The sequence below is a fragment of the Aquarana catesbeiana genome, linkage group LG13 (assembly GCF_042186555.1).
Source record: "Aquarana catesbeiana isolate 2022-GZ linkage group LG13, ASM4218655v1, whole genome shotgun sequence".
Classification (NCBI taxonomy): Eukaryota; Metazoa; Chordata; class Amphibia; order Anura; family Ranidae; genus Aquarana; species Aquarana catesbeiana.
Genome location: NC_133336.1, coordinates 48,490,795 through 48,510,925, shown reverse-complemented (window position 1 = coordinate 48,510,925; position 20,131 = coordinate 48,490,795). Strand labels below are relative to the sequence as shown.

The following is a 20,131-nucleotide window of genomic DNA, read 5'->3' as shown; positions in this document are numbered from 1 at the left end:
TAAACTCACTTATCTCCTGAAGAAGTGAACTTTGTTTCACAAAGCCTTGAGAGAAGGAACCAGTATCTGGTTCACACCATACATTTTTCTCTGTCATTTTTAACCACTTGCGGACTGCCCTATAGTCGTTTTACTGATATAGGGCTGCAGCTCTGCGCAGGATCATGTGTGTATATATGTGATCCTGCACTTCCGCCTGCAGTGGGTGCGCCACTTCTGCTTTGGTTCTTCACAGCAGAAGCCGATCTTTGGCTGCTGGGCATGCAATGTCCTCTGGCACCCACCGATTGTTGGTGAACAACACAGAATGGGGATCTGCCTATGTAACCAAGGCAGATCGCCGGTCTGACGGGGGGGGGGGTTGGATACTGTGTTCCTGGCCCAGCAGGGCAGGGACTAAAATCCATCTCTTCCCCTAGTAAAAAGCAGCAAACATAGTTAACACAAACACTAGCTAGGCACACATTTGACCCTTTGATTGCCCTAGATGTTTAACCCCTTCCCAGCCAGTGTCATTAGTACAGTGACGTGCATATTTTTAGCAGTGATCACTATATGATCTGGTGCTGGTGGGAATGACCACCTCAGCCTGGGCTCCCACCAGGCCACGCCACCAACATGTTTTGCTCCGCCCCTTAGGGTTTCTTCTGGGATGGAGAACCCATGTGCGTGGGGGAGTATAAGAGCATCATCGGTAGTCACTAATGAGATCCTAAAGACGTTGTAAAATGAAATGTACGTCGAGGCACTTTCAGGTCACGTCACTTTTGGGTTCCTGGTTTCCGGTTTAGTCTCAACATGGCAGTGGAACGCACGCCGACCCTGGAGCGTGAGTCGGGCGGTGACAATTCCATCTAGCGTGTATGCGGGCTGTCCCCAGTTCCGGGAAAAGGCACCCACACATATAAGCGGGCATTTTTGTATTGATTTTAAGCTTTTTAAAATAATCATTATTACGCTATTGGTTCCCTCCCTCTCTTATTTTCAATGGGCTACCATGCTGGAGAGGAGGATAGAAAGACACGTCTCCTGATTTATCCCTAAGAACAATAAAGCAAGTTCCAAGATCTTACCACTTAAGTGCAATCTGACCTTCATTTTAATTGAAGAGGCCATGGCTCTCTAGTGAGTAGGACATCCTATTGAGCACATTGGGGGTGTGTTTGGATACATTGAAAGTCGGTAACGTTTTTTTCACAGTATGTCACATTGAAGACACATCATTGAAGATTTATGAACTATATAATGGACGTTTATTTATAACCTGGTTTAAAAAATCACATTATGATGTAGCACTGTGCACTTTAATGTATTTAAAGCTTGAGGTTGTAATATTTTTTATGCTATTGCAGTTATTTTAATAATAGTTGGTAACCCAACAGATACCAGTATAACTAGCGCCCCCTTATTTTTTCCTTTTCACTAATGAGAACTGACAGGTGTCAGTTAGTTAAAATTGTCAGCTAGTATCCGATTGTCCGCCGCAATATCGCAGTCCCGCTAGAAGTCGCTGATCGCCGCCATTGCTAGTAAAAAAAAAATATGTATTAAAAAGAATAAATAAATTAAAAATCCATAGATATATCCTATAGTTTGTAGACACGATAATGTGCATGTAAACCAATCAATATACTCTAATGCCCTGTACACACGATAGGATTTTCCGACAACAAAATCCAGGTTTTTTTTTGCGACGGATGTTGGCTCAAACTTGTCTTGCATACACACGGTTACACAAATCTTGTTGGAAATTCCGAACGTCAAAAACGCGGTGACGTACAACACATACGACGAGCCGAGAAAAATGGAATTCAATAGCCAGTGCGGTTCTTCTGCTTGATTCTGAGCATGCGTGACACTTTTTGCGTCGGAATTGTGTACACACGATCGGAATTTACGACAACGGATTTTGTTGTCGGAAAATTTGAGAACCAGCTCTCAAATTTTGTGTGACAGAAATTCCGATGGAAAATGTCCGATGGAGCCTACACACGGTCTGAATTTCCAACAAAAAGCTCCCATCGAACATTTTCCATCGGAAAATCCGACCGTGTGTACAGGGCATTATTGTGGGTTTTTTTTTTTACCAAAAACCTGTAGCAGAATACATTATTGACCTAAATTTATGAAGAAATGTTGTTTTTTACTTTTTTTTTTTTAATTGGATATGTTTTATAGCAGAAAGTGAAAAAAATATATATATTTTTTTTCAAAATTGTCAGTCTTTTTTGTTTACATAATAACGCAGTGGTGATCAAATACCATAAAAAAAAAAATCTATTTGTGGGAAAAAAATGATTTTGTGTACAGTGTTGCGTGACCACGCAATTGTCAGTTAAAATAACGCAGTGCCATATCGCAAAAAATGGCCTGGCCATGAAGGGGGGTTAAATCTTTCGGAGGTCAAGTGGTTAATGCAGTGTAAGATATTTCATACTAATACACATGTCTTTTTAAGTGTTTTCTATTATCTGCTTTTGAGTGTTTTCATATGGAATGTGAATAATGAAGATGTTCAAACTTTTTATTTACAGTACATATTGTAACCCTTGTTACTTTTTCTGGGCGTGACTCTTTAAAGTCCCATGGACACTTGCTTTTTATATAGATGTATACATTTTTTTTTCCAGCTGTTCTGCTGGCCAATGACATATAAATGGGCGATTTAGCTCTACTGCTAAATACAGTGTGCATCTAACCTGGATGGATCTCTACACGGTTACAAAAACAAGAAAAAACATTAGTTGGTCTTCACACCTTGTTTTATCTCACACCGATTTATTTTTTTCAGAATAGCAAATCAACAAGCTCTTCCCCAGAATCCACCTAATCTGGCTGCCCCGTCATCCCGGTGGTTAATTATGTTAACAAAGGCTTAGGTTTATCTCATAGAGGAAATAACATTTTACACCGCAGAACGTTATTCAGTGCTGGAAATTAATTATTTACCTTGAAATGATTGTGCGCTGATAAAATCGTGCCAGCAATCATTCTTCAATCTTGTTTTGTTTACTGTCTGCTGATTAAAAATTAAATATGATCACTGCAATGAAACTGCTATGTAAACTTTTATTAGCGTACATGCCCCAGGAGTAGGGGGGTTGCTTCATTTCATTACTGTATTTATTACATTATGTTGAAGGGAAACTTTGGAAGGGGGGGGTATTTTTAAGCTCTTATAACAAACATTGTACACATATGAAACCTTTTTATTTTCAAACTTTGTTCTGTCAATATCTCATATACTTTGTTTTTAACCCATTGTTTCCTGGGCCATGGTCTGTGTGCCTGCAAAGGGTAATCCCTAGCCATCGTTTCTATACTCTGCAGTTGACGTGGTTCAGACATAACATTCATAGTTATGAACTGTGAATAAGGCAGATCTAAATGCTCCGTTCACATCTAGGCGTTGCTATTTTACAGGCATTTTTTCAGGTGTTTTTGCAGCATTTTTGTACAGGCGTTTTGAAGTTCAAAGGTCATCTATATAAAAGCAGTAAAACGCTTGTAATCTGCTAAAAAAGAAGCTCATGTACTTTTTTGAGCAACGGGCGAACGCTCAGATGTGAACAGGGGCCATTGAAATGAATGTGATTTGTCTTGTGTTTTTAGAGCAGAAAAACGCCAAGATGTGAACGGAGCCTAACTCAATGATTTTAGTTTGCTAAAACACTGTGTAATATTACTGAATAATTCCAGGTATGCCGTTTTTTACATAGGTGCATTGGTCCAGCTTAAAAAACAGCTTGTAACCAGGACTGTCCTAATGCATGGGCACCCTTGGGCACTTCCCAGGAGCCCCATAATAGTCTTGCAGTACATCATACTAAAAACTAATCATACAAAAAAATTATACTGCGCTTGTGAAAGATTATTCAGTGTGAAGAAAAGCAGCACCACAAATGTGAGATATTGCCACAAAAACAAGAGACAAAATAAAAGCGTGTTGCGCTACAGTGTATGGTATTAAAAAATATTGAAAAAAGTACAAATGATTAGTCCAAAAAAATCCGCCTCTAAGATGGACCATAATGGTCAAGGGGAAAACTCTATGATCGTGGATAAGATGCATCCAATCCCTTCACCAAGTGAACAGGCCACCACCACAATAAGTTGTACTAGTTACCGGAGAGCCTGGACCCTTTATTACAAAGGGTCAAACAGGCTTGATGTATATATCCCAGCAGAGGTCATCAGTAGGGGATGTATAAAGGAACCACATCAGGATCAGTTCCAGAGTATCCAGAGGACTCAACCCAAACAACGATCATGCTGCCAGATCCAAATAAAACATAAAACGTAAATAGTGTAAAACCTCTTAAGGGTTGCATTTAATATAATAATATAAAGTATTGCACTTACACATATCCATAGTAAAACACTTTTTACTAAGCTGTCCTGGGATGGCCACATCCCAGAACCTGTACTGTACCCTCCTGATCCCAGTATTGTGCCCTCCTGACCCCCCCCCCCCCCCTTACTGTGCCCTTGTGTTGAATAGTCTTTCATGTATGACAGGTTTTCTTATTGCTTAACCCCTTCCCATCTGCGCTATAGCCGATTGAAACATGGCCAATCACAGATCGTAGTAAATGGCCAATTACAGCGGCCATTTACTACGTGATTAGTGTGCCCAATGAGAGATAATCTCAAATGTAAACATATGAGATCATGTCTCATTGACAGCTCTCCCTCCTCACACAGAGACCGCTTGTGATGAGGGAGAGCGACCTGTGCTGCAGCTTGAGTGAATTACTTTATTACACTAGTGAATACAGTGCCCAAACAGTGCCCAATCAAGAGCCAAACATTGTCACAGTGCCAAACACTGTCACAGTGCCCTTCAGGGTCAGTGTCCATCTGTGCCATCAGTCTGTGCCATCAATCATCAGTGTCAATCAGTGCCCATCTGTGTCATCAGTGCACATCTGTGCCATCAATCAGTGCACAACTGTGCCATCAATCAGTGCACATCTGTGCCATCAATCAGTCATCAGTGCCCATCTGTGCTGCCTCATCAGTGCACATCTGTGCCATCAATCAGTGCCCATTTGTGCCATCAATCAGTGCCCATCTGTGCCGCCTTATCAGTAAACATCTGTAACATCAATCAGTGCCCTTCTGTGCCACCTCATCAGTGCACATCTGTGCAATCAATCAGTGCACATCTGTGCTGCCTCATCAGGGCCCATGTGTGCCACACCTTTCCACTATTGGTTCCCACATTGAATTGAGCTGTATGCGGACAGGCAGATGAATGAAAGGTCTGCCAAAAGTAATAAGAGATTTAATTCTTCAGAGCGCAGCGTTATTTGTGATCATCTTGAAGCTAGGAAAGATAAAATGTACTCATTACTAATATTATTATATGTACCTAATATCTGTTCATCTAAGGCTCTAGTGCTCGGGGGCTCTTTGTCACTTAAAGTGCATCCCTCTGGGCCTCTACAGACAGTGGTCTGGTGTTTATGCAAGACAGTGATTAACCACTTAAGGACCAGCCTCGTTTTGGATTTTAGGTGTTTACATGTTTAAAACAGGTTTTTCTGCTAGAAAATTACTTAGAACCCCCAAACATTATATATGGTTTTTCTTCTAACACCCTAGAGAATACAATGGCGGTCATTGCAATACTTTTTTCTGCACCGTATTTGCGCAGCGGTCTTATAAGCGCACTTTTTTTGGAAAAAATTCACTTTTTTGAATAAAAAAATAAAACAACAGTAAAGTTATCCCAATTTTTTTTAATATTGTGAAATATAATGTTACGCCAAGTAAATTGATACCCAACATGTCATGCTTGAAAATTGCTCGTGGAATGGCGTCAAACTTTTACCCTCAAAAATCTCCATAGGCGACGTTTAAAAAATTCTACAGGTTGCATATTTTGCGCTACAGAGGAGGTCTAGGGCTAGAATTATTGCTCTCGCTCTACCGGTCGCTGTGATACCTCACATGTGTGGTTTGACCACCGTTTTCATATGCGGGCGCTACTCGCGTATGCGTTCGCTTCTGCGCGCGAGCTCGTCGGGACAGGGGGGTTTTAAAAAATTTTTTTTTAATTTTTATTATTTATTTTAAAATATTTTATTTATTTTTACACTGTTTAAAAAAAAAAAAAAAATTGTGTCACTTTTATTCCTATTATAAGGAATGTAAACATCCCTTGTAATAGAAAAAAGCATGGCAGGACCTCTTAAATATGAGATCTGGGGTCAAAAAGACCTCAGATCTCATATTTACACTAAAATGCAATAAAAAAAAAAAAAAAAAAAAAAAAAGTCATTTAGAAAAATGACATTTGAAAAAATATGCCTTTAAGAGGCGTGGACGGAAGTGACGTTTTGACGTCGCTTCCGCCCAGCAGTATCTTGGAGACGAGTGAGCGCCATCTTGGCCTCACTCGTCTCCTGACACACAACGGCAGAGGACGCGATCGCCTCCGCCGCTACCGACGGCTCCGGTAAGCGGCGGAGGGCACCGGATCGCGGCGGGAGGGGGGGGGCCCCTCTCCTGTCACCGATAAAAGTGATCTCGCGGCGAATCCGCCGCAGGGACCACTTTTATCTGAAAGCCGGCCGCCGCACGAAAACAGGGATACCGGGGTTATGGCAGCTAGCTGCTGCCATAACAACGATATCCCCGTTCAAACTTAGGACGTATATAGTCGTGCGGCGGTCGGGAAGTGGTTAAAAGATATTCTTTAGAGTGGCTTTTAGTATTTAAATTAGAACTTTACTTGTACAGTGCTACCCCTTTAAGAGCCGCTGAAATTTGGGTCTTTTGCCGCACACAGCACCCACAGCCAGGCGACAGGAATTTTCAACATTTTACAAATGGCTCAAGAAACAGTCTAGGGCACATGTGCCAAACACAAGGCCCGTGGGCCAAATCCGGCAATCCAGGCCATTTCGTGTGGCCCTCGCACCCAGGGGGTGGGGTGGAAGTGAGATGTAAACAACCTGTGAAATAGAGCTGATGCTTGCACACTGTGCATAGCAAACTCCTAAACCCTGCACTCTGTGTGTAGCGCACTTCTCAACCCTACACTCTGTACAAAGCGCATCCACCCACACTGTGCATAGCAAACCCCTAAACCCTGCACTCTGTACACAGCGCACTCATGAACTCTGTACACAGCGCACTCATGAACTCTGCACTCTGTACACAACGCACTTATGAAATCTGCACTCTGTACACAATGCACTCATGAACTCTGTACGTAGTGCATCCCCAAATTCTGCACATAACTCACTCCTGGTATTTATTGCCCCTTGAAGATCATCCCAATGTGCAATTTGGCCACACCCATCATTCAATGCGGTTCGGCTGGGGGGGTGTGGTTGAGTTTCTGCACCTATTCTCTGAGAGAAAAAGCCTTACATACTGTAAATGTATATAGTCTTACAGATACAATCAGCCCCTTAAGGACAACCATAATGCTGATGCAGGCCCGCGAAGATATTGAGTTTGACACCCCTGGTCTAGGGGATTTGGTTTTTAAGGTTTATTGTAGAACGTTGAACTTGGATGGGAATTAGGGATACATGAGCTGCTGTCAGAAACCATGAATCAGACTGAGACAGGAGTACAGTTAAATCACACTTGTTTAATAATAAAAAAAGATAAACAGAGCAAACGAAGTCAAAACATAGCCAGAGTTCAGGAACCGGAACGGATAGTCAGACATGCCAAAATGTCAGGGAGCCGGAGATGAGCGTAGTAGAACAGCAAGCAGGATCTGGAGCCAGAAGGAATGTCAACCAAGCAAGTCTTTAACAGGAATACAGGAGAATGTCTCTAGAGATATGACCAAGGCAAAGGCAGAGAACATCTGGACTGTACGTCTTAAGTAGGCACGACTGGCGAGCAGGATATCATCAACAGGTGAGTCACTGTGGAGAGATAGGAGCTGGCAATTAGCCGACAGCTGAGCGGCCAGCTCTGAGAAGGAAGGGCTGAGCCCAGCCCTGACAGTACCCCCTCCTCAATGACCCCTCCCCCTCGGAGGACCACCACGCTTGAGGGGAAAACATCTATGAAAATCACAGAGGAGGACAGGGGCATGTACATCCGATGATGAGACCCAAGAACATTCCCCCGGACCGTACCCTCTCCAATGCACCAGGTACTGTATGCACCCACGGGACCTACGGGAGTCAACAATGGACTGTACTTCATACTCCTCATGGTTCTCAACCTGTACAGGATGAGTACGAGGCAACAAGGTGGTAAAGCGGTTGCAGACCAAAGGCTTTAATAAGGAGACATGAAATACATTTGAAATACGCATATTAGAAGGAAGGTCTAATGCGTAAGCTACTGAGTTAATCCTGCGAAGAATATGGAAAGGCCCAATAAACCAAGGTGCGAACTTCAAAGAGGCAAAACGAAGTCGGAGGTTGCGAGATGACAGCAAGACTATATCCCCAACCTGGTAGGAATGCGCAGGCAGGTGTCTGCGGTCAGCATGGAGTCTGTACCTATCATTAGCATGTTGCAAAGTCTCCTGGACTTGTGCCCAAGTGGAATGAAGACCACGGAGATGCTGCTCTAACGCAGGAATACTCTGCGGAATAAATGAGTCAGGCAACATGGAAGGTTGGAAACCATCTTTCGCCATAAACGGGGACAATAGGGAAGCAGAATTCAAGGCACTATTGTGAGCAAACTCCGCCCACGGTAAGAGGTCTGACCAGTTGTTATGATGGCCAGAAATATAGCAACGTAGGAATTGCTCCAAGGACTGATTGGCTTGTTCTGCGGCCCCATTAGACTGCGGATGATACGCAGAGGAGAAAGCAAGCTGAATTCAAAACTTTGCACAAAAGGCTCACCAGAACCGGGACACAAACTGACTACCCCTGTCCAAGAGAATCACCTTGGGTAGCCCATGTAAGCGAAAGATCTCCCGAGCAAAAATGGAAGCCAGTTCCTTAGAAGTGGGCAACTTCTTAAGTGGAATACAATGGGACATTTTCGAGAACCGGTCAACCACCATAAGGATAACTGTGTTGCCCTGGGAGTTGGGTAACTCCACAATGAAATCCATAGACAGGTGGGTCCAGGGCCTCTCTCCATTGGGTATGGGTTGTAGGAAGTCCACTTGAAGGTGTCATGGAGTCTTACTCTGAGCAGGCCCTCTTCCATAGGGATTCGGAACAAAGCATACAGTATGTCTGCATACTATACTGGGAAAGCTTTCCTTGGGAAAACCACAAGTAGTGATTTCCTCTTGGTCCCAGCGGACAGATTATTGTTAGTGACTCACAGCCTAGCATATGGTGCAAAAGATTTCCAAGAAGCTGCTTATTCACCCCTCATTTGCATTATTGTCTTCCCCAGAATTTTTGCTTTTTTTCTCTACTCATAGGAAGTATTTCTGCTTAACAGGGGTCTGAACGTCTCTTATAATGATTTCTCTGGAATTATTTTCATCATGTATAAGACTCCACCAGGCACTGCACAGTTATTATTAACATGTGTTTTTACCGTTTGTTGTGGTAACATGTTACATTGTGGCAACACAACCCACTTGCTTTGCAGTGCCTTACAAATGCAACACAACCCACTTGCATTGCGGTACCTTGCAAAACACAGATGTGAAAAGTTCTTCTTTCAAGTCCAAAATTTCAGGGTCCCTCTTTCCTTCCCATTAATCCTCCTTAGAGCAGTAGGAAAATCTTAAATGACTCAGACGGTTTAAGCCATAATGTTCTAGTATGCACTGCATGCTAGTACATTATGACAGACTTACCTACAAATGGAGCCCTCCAGCGATGCGCTGTCAGTACTCTCCCCAGTTCCCAGCACTTTCATTTTCACCCAGTCATCCTTCTGCGTTTTGTATTTTCTGCAGTTTGGCTGAACTGAGGTGACGCACGAATGGAGTCCTAAGTGCTGTTAGGATTCTATTCATGCAGTCCGTGCTCCCCTCTTGTGTGCCCTTACACTCACCAGATATCATGGTCTTCCATGACAGAAGTCTCAAGCGCTTGTACTGATGGCTGGGCTTTGTTGTCCTACAGGCTGGAACTCCAATGGCAGCTTGAGATGTCCTCAAAGTGTGTTCAGGTAGTTGGTAACAGATGGCAAACAGAAGATATATAGTATAATTCCCTTTATTTGAGCACTTGGCACTTTTATTTTGCACATGGAAATGGTTATGCACTAAGAAGATTTTGAAGTCTTATGAATTTTTTTGAACTTTTTGTGAACTTAATGAACTTTATATGTGTAGCGGGCACCTACTTTTAAGTAGGTGACCTTTCTTGTTAGCTTTCTGTTACAGGTACATTTAGACAGGCTGATGCTATTTGCAGCAGGCCTGTTTTGTTTGATTTCCATATTTGAGTGACAGGTGGTTTATGCGTTGGTCTCGGCCAATCATTAATTTGCTTGGTAATCCCGGGACTCTCATATAAAAGCAGGGTCACGTGGTTCCGGAGTGGGGAGTCCAGTCCAGTCCTGCTCTGAGGAGCGAGAGAGCCAGCCTGGTTCCCGGAGGGGAAGTTGGAGGGGAGCCAACGGAGCTTCACCTTAGTGAGGAGGGTGGAGATCCAGTCCTCATGGAGGAACAGACGACATCTTGCCGCGTGTAGTTGTGCATGTCGTAGGCCACCCCTGCGGGGAGAGGAACAGGCCACAAAGAGGTAGAGAAAACTGAGGATCATTGCGGATGAAGTAGCAACGAAGCGGAAGGAAACTGGGCGATCGATCGTTTGTGAGTGGCACATGGACTATTAATCACGTGAGTGAAAGCCCAAGGGAAAGGTACTGCCAGAGACTGAGGGTTGTTGATGCACAAGTCAGTGAGATGGGCAGTAATGGCCTAAGACTTTGAGTTCAGCATTGCCCCGGGATTCCAATCAGTCAAGCGAGAGGAGTTATTCAGATTGGCTCTCCTTTAGCTTAATTTGGAAGTACCACGTCGGTGAGAAGTAGTGGTAAAGAGGTAGCAGTGAAGCTGCAAGCACACATGTAGAGATATGGATCGTTCCTTTTAAAGTTATTCAGATGAAGAAGTTATTCAGAGTGACTCTTTATCAACTCATTCTCTATCAAATCTACTTCCATCGTCCCTGATTGAAGAGATCGTTTAAAAATGATTTCTTGACTACCCGCAATTGTACTCAGAGTTTCCTGTATGATTCATTGAAAGATGACAATGTAACAAAAGAGCATATCAAAGGAAATCCTTCTCTCGTTCCAGTTTATGTTGATGAATAAAGCGTTAAGAAAAAGCATTAAGGACTGTGACTTTTAAATCTATGGGCTGCGAGGGTTGAGTAGTAAACGTGAATTACGGATATAGCAAATATTAAGATGCTCCTTCGGGGGTAAGTGCTACATATGAAATCCATTGTTGCACTTTAATTTGATATTTGCACAGCATTTGTTGTAATTTATAATTTATAATCTGTCACGTGGAGTAGCTCTTTCATACTTGTCACATACACATACCATACCTACCATACCTGGCCGCTGGAAGTTGGAAATTAACTGTAGTAGACACCGCTACTACAGTGATCTCCACTACTTCTGGGTCCTGTGCTGAGCCACTGCCGTGCTGCTCACTGAACACAAGAGAATGCGTTGCATTTTGTCAATGAATGCCATGCCTTCTCTGATTAGATAAGGTGGAGATTGTGATGTCATCTCCCTGCCTCTTCACCCCATCCAAGCAGAGAACTGTTTGCATCATACACACTGTTACGTGAATGGCACCCATGTTGAGCAGATGACCTCCTGTGTTCACAATGCAGCAGGACAGACGCTCGGCATGGGACCTGGAAGCTAGTAGAGATCAGAGGAGTAGCGGTGCCCTCTACAGTTATTTCCAGGCTCCACTGGGATCCTACAGGTATAATTATATATATATATATATATATATATATATATATATATATATATATATATATATATATATATATATATATATATATACATATACATATACATATACATACATATATATATATATATATATATATATACATACATATATATATATATATATATATATATATATATATATTTACGTCTATCCAAGCTGAACCAATATAACTATGGAAAAATATCCATTCCTAGAAATCATCTTTAACCCTTTCGCGTAAGGGTAAAACAAATGTTAACGCCTAAGAACAATTTTGCAACTTTGACACGTGTTAGTAAAACTGTACATAACATCAAAACTACTTTGTGCATCCAAGTCGATTATACCTTTTTTTATTATTATTATTATTATTATTATTATTGTTAAGAGAAAACTGGCCCAAACTAGTAAAAAAAATAAAAATAAATGTTTTTGAATTTAGCTGTGTATTTCTTATTACTGACATTACCAACCACCAAAGAACAACCCAAAATAAATTCTCCTGCTTCCGACAACCACAGCGATACATATGTGTATGTTAGTTGTTGTTTGTACTCATAGTACAGCCCAGAAACAATAGTGTGCATTTTGCTTTTTTTTTTTTTTTTGCCTTTTTTTTTTTAATCCTACCTAAAACACACTGATACTGATACTAATTTCATTTTTTAATCCTGCCCAAAATATACATGACCCTGACCTTTGACCTTTACCTGACCCAAACACTAATGCCACGTACACACGACCGGACTTTCCGGCAGAAAAGGTCCGACGGAACCATTCCGTCGGACATTCCGATCGTGTGTGGGCTTCATTGGACCTTTTTTTTTTCAAAAATTCCGACGGACCTAGAAATAGAACAAGTTTCAAATCTTTCGGACAGACTCAATTCCTATCGGGAAAACCGCTCATCTGTATGCTAGTCCGACAGACCAAGAACGACGCAAGGGCAGCTATTGGCTACTGGCTATTGAACTTACTTTTTCTAGTCCCGTCGTACGTCATCACATTCTAAATGAACGGACTTTGGTGTGATTGTGTGTAGGCAAGTCCGTTTCAGCGGAAGTTCGACGGAACTCCGTCGGAAAGACCGTCAGACTTCGGTCCAGCAGGAAGACCGGTCGTGTGTACGCTGCATAACACTTACCTAGTTGGAACCTTGATCTAGGTATTTTTTTTTATGTTTTTTTTTTTTATTATTATTATTATTTTTACACACACTTGTTTTATTTTTCTCTCTGCAAGGAGAGAGAAAGATCCAATGTATCTTTCCTCTCCATTCACAGAGAAAGAAATACGGGGTGGCGTCACAGTGACTGATCACTGTGATAGCCAATCAGAGGCTATCACAGCGATCAGGTGACCCGGAATTGGGAGTTCCAGGTCCTGATCGTTAGTACGGGACCCGGGACTCCCGCTGAGACCCAGGTCTCTGTGCTGGGAGTGTGCTGTGTGGCATGCTCCCAGCACAAAGACAGATACGCATATACAGTGCCTTGAAAAAGTATTCATACCCCTTGAAATTTTCCACATTTTGTCATGTTTCAAAAAAATTAATGCAGAGATCCACAGCTCAGGTGGGAGAATCTGTCCACAGGACAACTATTAGTTGTGCACTCCACAAATTTGGCCTTTATGGAAGAGTGGCAAGAAGAAAGCCATTGTTGAAAGAAAGCCATAAGTTGTCCCATTTACAGTTTGTGGGAAGCCAAGTGGGGGACACAGCAAACATGTGGAAGAAGGTGCTCTGGTCAGATGAGACCATAATTTTACTTTTTGACCAAAAAGCAAAATGCTATGTGTGGCAGAAAACTAACACTGCACATCACGCTGAACAACAGTGGCAGCTGGATTTTTTTTTGGGGGGGGGGGGGGCGGGGGGCCGCCGGTGGAGCAGCACTAGCACAACTGCCCCTACCCCCTGCGGCGCGGCACTAACACCCCCAGCAAACCAAACCCCCACCACCCGCTGCCCTTACCCTAGATGCAGGCGGTGAGAGCAGCGGTCGGAGCTGATGCGGGCCATCTTCCAGCCCTGTCCTTAAGCGTGGTGGGCTCAGGGAAAGCTGCTCCGATGTCCTCCCCTCCTTCCTCTCCAGTGAATCTCCTCTCTGCTCCTCCAGGTGCTAGGCGCCCAATAGGATCGCCTGATGTTTTGGCCAATCGGGAAACAAGTTTGATACCTGCTTCCTGATTGGCCGGGAGGAGGATCAGTGTTGCACCAGCGAATATTAATTCGCTGTTGCAACACACCTGGCTGGGCTTCGGTTGCATCCTCTGGGACCCGTGCCCATCCTATTTTGAAGCCTATTAGAGCCTCTGGCTCTAAAAAGGTGCTTTAAAAAAAACCCTGGTCGCTGTAATTCATGCGCCAGGTGCACTGAAAGGGGCCGGACACATGAATTAATGGCGGCCACAGCGGCCGTGAATAGATTCATGCTATGCATGAATCTATCCACTGCATATAGGGGTGGTGAGGAGAGAGCGCCTAATGGATGGGCCGCCACTGCTGAACACACTATTCCCACCGTGAAACATGGTGGTGGCAGCATCATGTTGTGGGGATGCTTTTCTTCACCATGGACAGGGAAGCTGGTCAGAGTTGATGGGAAGATGGATGGGGCCAAATACAGGGCAATCTTAGAAGAGGAACTGTAATGCCCCGTACACACGGTCGGACATTGATCGGACATTCCGACAACAAAATCCTAGGATTTTTTCCGACGGATGTTGGCTCAAACTTGTCTTGCATACACACGGTCACACAAAGTTGTCGGAAAATCCGATTGTTCTGAATGTGGTGACGTAAAACACGTACGTTGGGACTATAAATGGGGCAGTAGCCAATAGCTTTCATCTCTTTATTTATTCTGAGCATGCGTGGCACTTTGTGCGTCGGATTTGTGTACACACGATCGGAAATTCTGACAACGGATTTTGTTGTCGGAAAATTTTATAGCCTGCTCTCAAACTTTGTGTGTCGGAAAATCCGATGGAAAATGTGTGATGGAGCCTACACACGGTCGGAATTTCCGACAACAAGGTCCTATCACACATTTTCTGTCGGAAAATCCGACCGTGTGTACAGGGCATTAGAGTCTGCAGAAGACTGGAGACTGGGGCGGAGGTTCACCTTCCAGCAGGACAACGACCCTAAACATACAGCTAGAGCTACAATAGAATAGTTTAGATCAAAGCATATTGATGTTTTGGAATAAGTCCAGACCTAAATCCAATTGAGAATCTGTGGCTTGACTTGAAAATTGCTGTTCACAGATGCTCTCCATCCAATCTGTCAGAGCTTGAGCTCTTTTACAAAGAAGAATGGGCAAACATTTCACTCTCTAGATGTGCAAAGCTGGTAGAGACATGTGCACGCCACATTTTTCACATATTTGTTTGTAAAAACATTTGAAAACCATTTATCATTTTCCTTCCACTTCACAATTATGTGCCACTTTGTGTTGGTCTATCACATAAAATCCCAATAAAATACATTTACGTTTTTTGTTGTAACATGACAAAATGTGGAAAATTTCAAGGGGTATGAATATTTTTTCAAGGTACTGTATGTGGCCCCACGAAAAAAAAAGCCCAATCCAGTGTGGCTGCATATGTGTCAGCGTCAAGGGATTAAAGCAGGGATCTCTAAACTAGGGCCCTCCAGTTGTTGTGGAACTACAAGTTCCATGAGGCATTGTAAAACTCTGACATTCACAGACATAACTAAGCATGATGGGAATTGTAGTTCCTGAACAACTGGAGGGCCATAGTTTGGAGACCCCTGGATTAAAGTGGCAGTAAAGTCTGTATTTTGATTTTTACCTACAATATATAAAAAGTTTACCTGTAGGTTAAATGAATTTCTCCTAAATGTGCACCATTTAGAATATATTCTTGGGAGCAGCAGCTGGTGACGTCACTGGCGCATGCACTCTGAAGGAACGGAATATACGTGACATTCCTTCAGAGCTCTGTGCCGTGGCCGTGATGTCATTGTGGCTCAGCCATTTAAGCAGCTGCAGCCCGCGAGCCTGAAAAGGAAGACCTGCGGTGACAGCGCGCCACTGGAGGGGTTCGTTTTAAATAGGTCTTTCATAATGGGCTAATATGCAATGCATACTAGCCCATTATGCCTTTAACTTGCAGGCTTTTTTTAATTAACCTATTCTACTGCTTTAGGCTGGGTTCACATATATGCGAATTGTATGTGGGTTTCCCCGCATTCAATTTCCATGACAGGCGAGTGTGACAGGCTCTCAATGGAGCCGGTGCACACAGGTCCGGGGTGCCCGCAGCCTGGATTGCAGAAGGGTCCTGTGCGCCTTTTGGGTCCGGTGCCTGAATTTGCACCTGAACCGGTGAACAGGGACGCACCGAACCCCATGCAGTAAACCGCGGCTGCATATATGTGAACCCAGCCTTAAGCTCTAAGTGATGCTCCAGGGTGCTTGTGAGCTGCTTAACCAGAGCCAGTGAGATTTTTTTAATGATTGTCTTATTTCCCTTTACCACCCTGTATCAATAAGGCCTTATGTGCACTGAGCTTTAATGATTCAAAAGACAGTCAATGCATTTTGGTGCCAAAACAGGTTCCTCTTCACCAGGGCTACAAGACAAATGCAAAGATGTAAAAATATAACAATTGTAAATCAATCTATTATTGGCTCAATATCCACTTATACATTTGGGTTGATTTACTAAAGGCTAATAGACTGTGCACTTTGCAAAGTGCAGTTGCACTCCGCAAATGAGGGATAGGTTCTCTTTGCAAAGAATACACAATCACATGCAAGGAAAATTAAAAAAACAGAATTGCTTGCACATGATTGGATGATGGAAGTCAGCAGGGCTTCTGCTCATTTACTACGCTCTGGAGCAAATGCGCTTGCATAGTGCAACTGCACTTTGCAATATGCACAGTCGCTTTGCCTTTAGTAAATTAACCCCTGAGTGTTTGCTCAGCTCCCCTGAATGCCTTTTCCCCTGACAGGAGAAAAGCTGCCTAACCACTTCAGTACTGGACACTTTCACCCCCTTCCTGCCCAGGCCAATTTTCAGCTTTCAGCGCTGTCACACTTTGAATGACAATGGCACAGTCATGCAACACTGTACCCAAATTACATTTTTATATATTTTTTGAGACGGAGCTTTCTTTTGGTGTTATTTAAAAACATTTTTTTCCTTTGTTTCTGTTACAAAATTTGCAAATAAGTAATAATTTTTCTTAACTGATGTGCGCTGATAAGCTGCACCGATGAGAAGACACTGATAACCTGCAATGATGGCCACTGATAACCTGCACTGATGGACACATAACCTGCACTTATTGGCACTGATAAGCTGCACTGATGGGCACTAATAACCTGCACTGATGGGCACTGATATCCTGCACTCATGGGCACTGATAAGCTGCACTGATGGGCACTAATAACCTGCACTGATGGGCACTGATATCCTGCACTCATGGGCACTGATAAGCTGCACTGATGGGGCGGCAATGATTATCAGTGTAAACAATCTGACAGGCTTGCCACTTATCAGCTCTCCTTTCCTCACACAGACACAGCATGTGAGGAAAAGACTCACGATAACTGGCAAGTCTGTTTACATGTAATCAGCTGTGATTGGCCCTTTACCTCAATGTGTGATCTGTGTCCGAAGAACACTGTGATCTCAGAGCAAGCCTGATGGAGTCCATGGATACCTCCCAGAATGAGAGGATCACGCTGTAGTCGTCTTTCGGGTAAAATGGTATTAAGGTGATTAAAAAAGCCCCTAAAGCCACGTTTTGCATGTGTGTTTAGGCACGTCAAGCATTAGAGCGCTTATGAATTGTATTGGCCTGAAAGTTAATTTATTCTAGCCAGTGGAATGAATGCTCAAGTGCTAAATACGTCTTGGTGCGTCAAGCGTGTTTTCTGCCCAAAAGCTCTTGTCCACACGCCGATGATTGATTTTTTTTTTTTTTGCCTGTAAACGCTCCTCTTCCAATATGCCTGTAAACTTCTATGTGTTCATGGACACCTAGGCTAACATAGAGGTGCTTTTACAGGCTAAAAAAAAAGTCAAGCACCTGACAAACCCAGTGTGCATGAGCCCTAAGGATTGAAGTCCCAGCATCTCTTGGATGTACCCCTTTGAATTTACAGAAAAATCAAGTCCTGGAGATAATCTGAACAGGTTTTCTGTGCTTGCTGGTGCAGCGATTCCATGTTTTGGAAGATCCGCTGTTTGTCTTTCTACTGACTGTTCAGCTGTCAGACATAGTTCAGCTTCAGTGCCAAAACACATTCAAGGTTAAAGAAATAAAAGTATACAATTACACAAAGCAACCAAGCAGTGCTAATCAGATTTTTTTCTATAAGTTTTTTGCCACAATTTTTGGTATCAGAACAAATAATTTATCTTCTCAAGTTAAATTCCGGTACTATGGGCAGAACAGATGAGCTTTTGTTATTGCCGCACGTATGCAGCTTGTCAGAGAACAGGAAGACTAACATTGATCTGGTGTTGCACAGGGTCAGAGCAACCCCCAAAACTTGAAAGTGTATGTGAAGCCAAAACTTTTCGTTTAGATTTGGATGGATTGTAGAAGGGGTTGAACTTCTGTTGGATGTTGCTGCTGTGGCAAGAATTACACAGCATTTTACATTCAGCAGGTGGGACCACTACCAAACTCAAAAACAGGGTAAGGAGGCAAAATATATTTTTTTTTATGTACTGTCCCTGTGAACGAGCCCTTTACCTCTCATATTGAAGTGGTGGTAAAAAACAATTGCATTATGGAAATTAAGTCATATGTAAGTTTACTATAGAATATACTACTTTAATATTTACTCCTACATACGTACAGTCAGAGGCATCGAGCAGACAGCAAATAAAGCAGTCATGACTGCTAAAAGAATTAGATGATCCGACTCCTTCATCTGAGCTTGGTTCCCATCCATCCCTTTGTTGCTAACATTGGCACGAACAACGATCCTCATGCTGTTATTCCGGTACATTGTATAGAGATGTCTCATGATGGCCACATTGAAGAAAATGATGGCCAATACTACTAGTCCCATAATTGTACCAAAGAGCATAGAATAGATGCGATCCCCAAGAGCTGAGTTCATCATGGTCATTTCAATAAAACACCAGGTGCCGGGACAATATTGTACAAACCTCCCAATTCCAAAAAAAGGCAACAAACAAAAGCCTAGGCTGAAAATACAAGCCACAACAGGGACCATAAGCCCAACTTTGTTGGTGATGCGTCTCTGATAGGTAAATGGATAGGCTAGAGCCAGCCAACAGTCAACAGCCATGGCCAAAAGGATGAGGGTGGGTGCCAGGCCAAAGAATGTCATACAAAAAGCAAAAAAATGACACAAATTTTGGTTCTCAGTCAGCTGGAATAGAGTTTCATTTTTGGAATAAGCAGCTATTACAACTGGGCACACAATAATCTTCCCCATGAGATTTACGATGGTGAGTCCTGTTACCAGAATGTAGAAAACTGAAGTCTTCTTGGTCTTCCCATTTACTTTGTGTTGCCAGAGAATGATGAGGGCAATGATGTTGCCTAAGAGGCCAGCAGTAAACAGCACAGAACTAGGCACTACAGAGTGGTTACCTTGGATGTCTCTCCTTGAGGAACATGGGTAGAGTTCCATCTGAAGACTAAAAAGACTGTTAGATACAGTCGGAGAGCTAACAACAAGTGTTTGTGTCTGATTCTGCAGGCAAATCTGATCAGCACTTTTCTTACAGAGTGTGCGGGGGGGGGGGGGGGAGATGAGTAATTACGTAAATGATCATTTTAAAAATGCATGCTTTTTTTCTGGGAAATGGGCCAGCTTGTAGTTTCCAATCAGGAGGAAGCTAATGTGGAAATTAGGTCTGTGATTTGCCAAGAAGAAAACAGGGAAAAAAAAGTTTATTGCAACATCTTAGAACTTTATTAAGAGATGTGTTGGCTTTTGTCCCTCTCTGCACTTCCCTGTGTAATAAGGCATATTGTTGCAGCTGTGTCTGTCCCTTTTTAAAATGACAAGTATAATGGTTTTGGTTTTATTTTAAAGTGTATATAAAGCCCCCAAGCTTCCTGGTAGTATGTCCTATGTTGTATGCAGAGTTTTTTTTTCTTTTAAAAAGTTTAAACAAATGTTGATGCACATTATCTCAATAGAAGATGGTTAGTAAATAATTATACTTTAAAAAGAATCTATAATGTTATGTTGAGTCTCAGAGAATAAAATACATACAATTGTA

General features: G+C 42.8%; 1 protein-coding gene across 1 annotated transcript in view; it reads right to left on the bottom strand.

Moving 5' to 3' along the window:
* LOC141117677 (prostaglandin D2 receptor-like) overlaps positions 1-19,638 on the bottom strand; it is a 32,001-nt gene extending 12,363 nt beyond the window's left edge. Inside the window, exon 1 of the mRNA XM_073610647.1 lies at positions 18,727-19,638. Within this exon, the coding sequence (XP_073466748.1) occupies positions 18,727-19,533 (807 nt within the window). The 5' untranslated portion in view covers positions 19,534-19,638. The remainder of the gene's footprint in view (positions 1-18,726) is intronic.
* Between the last annotated feature and the right edge of the window lie 493 nt (positions 19,639-20,131).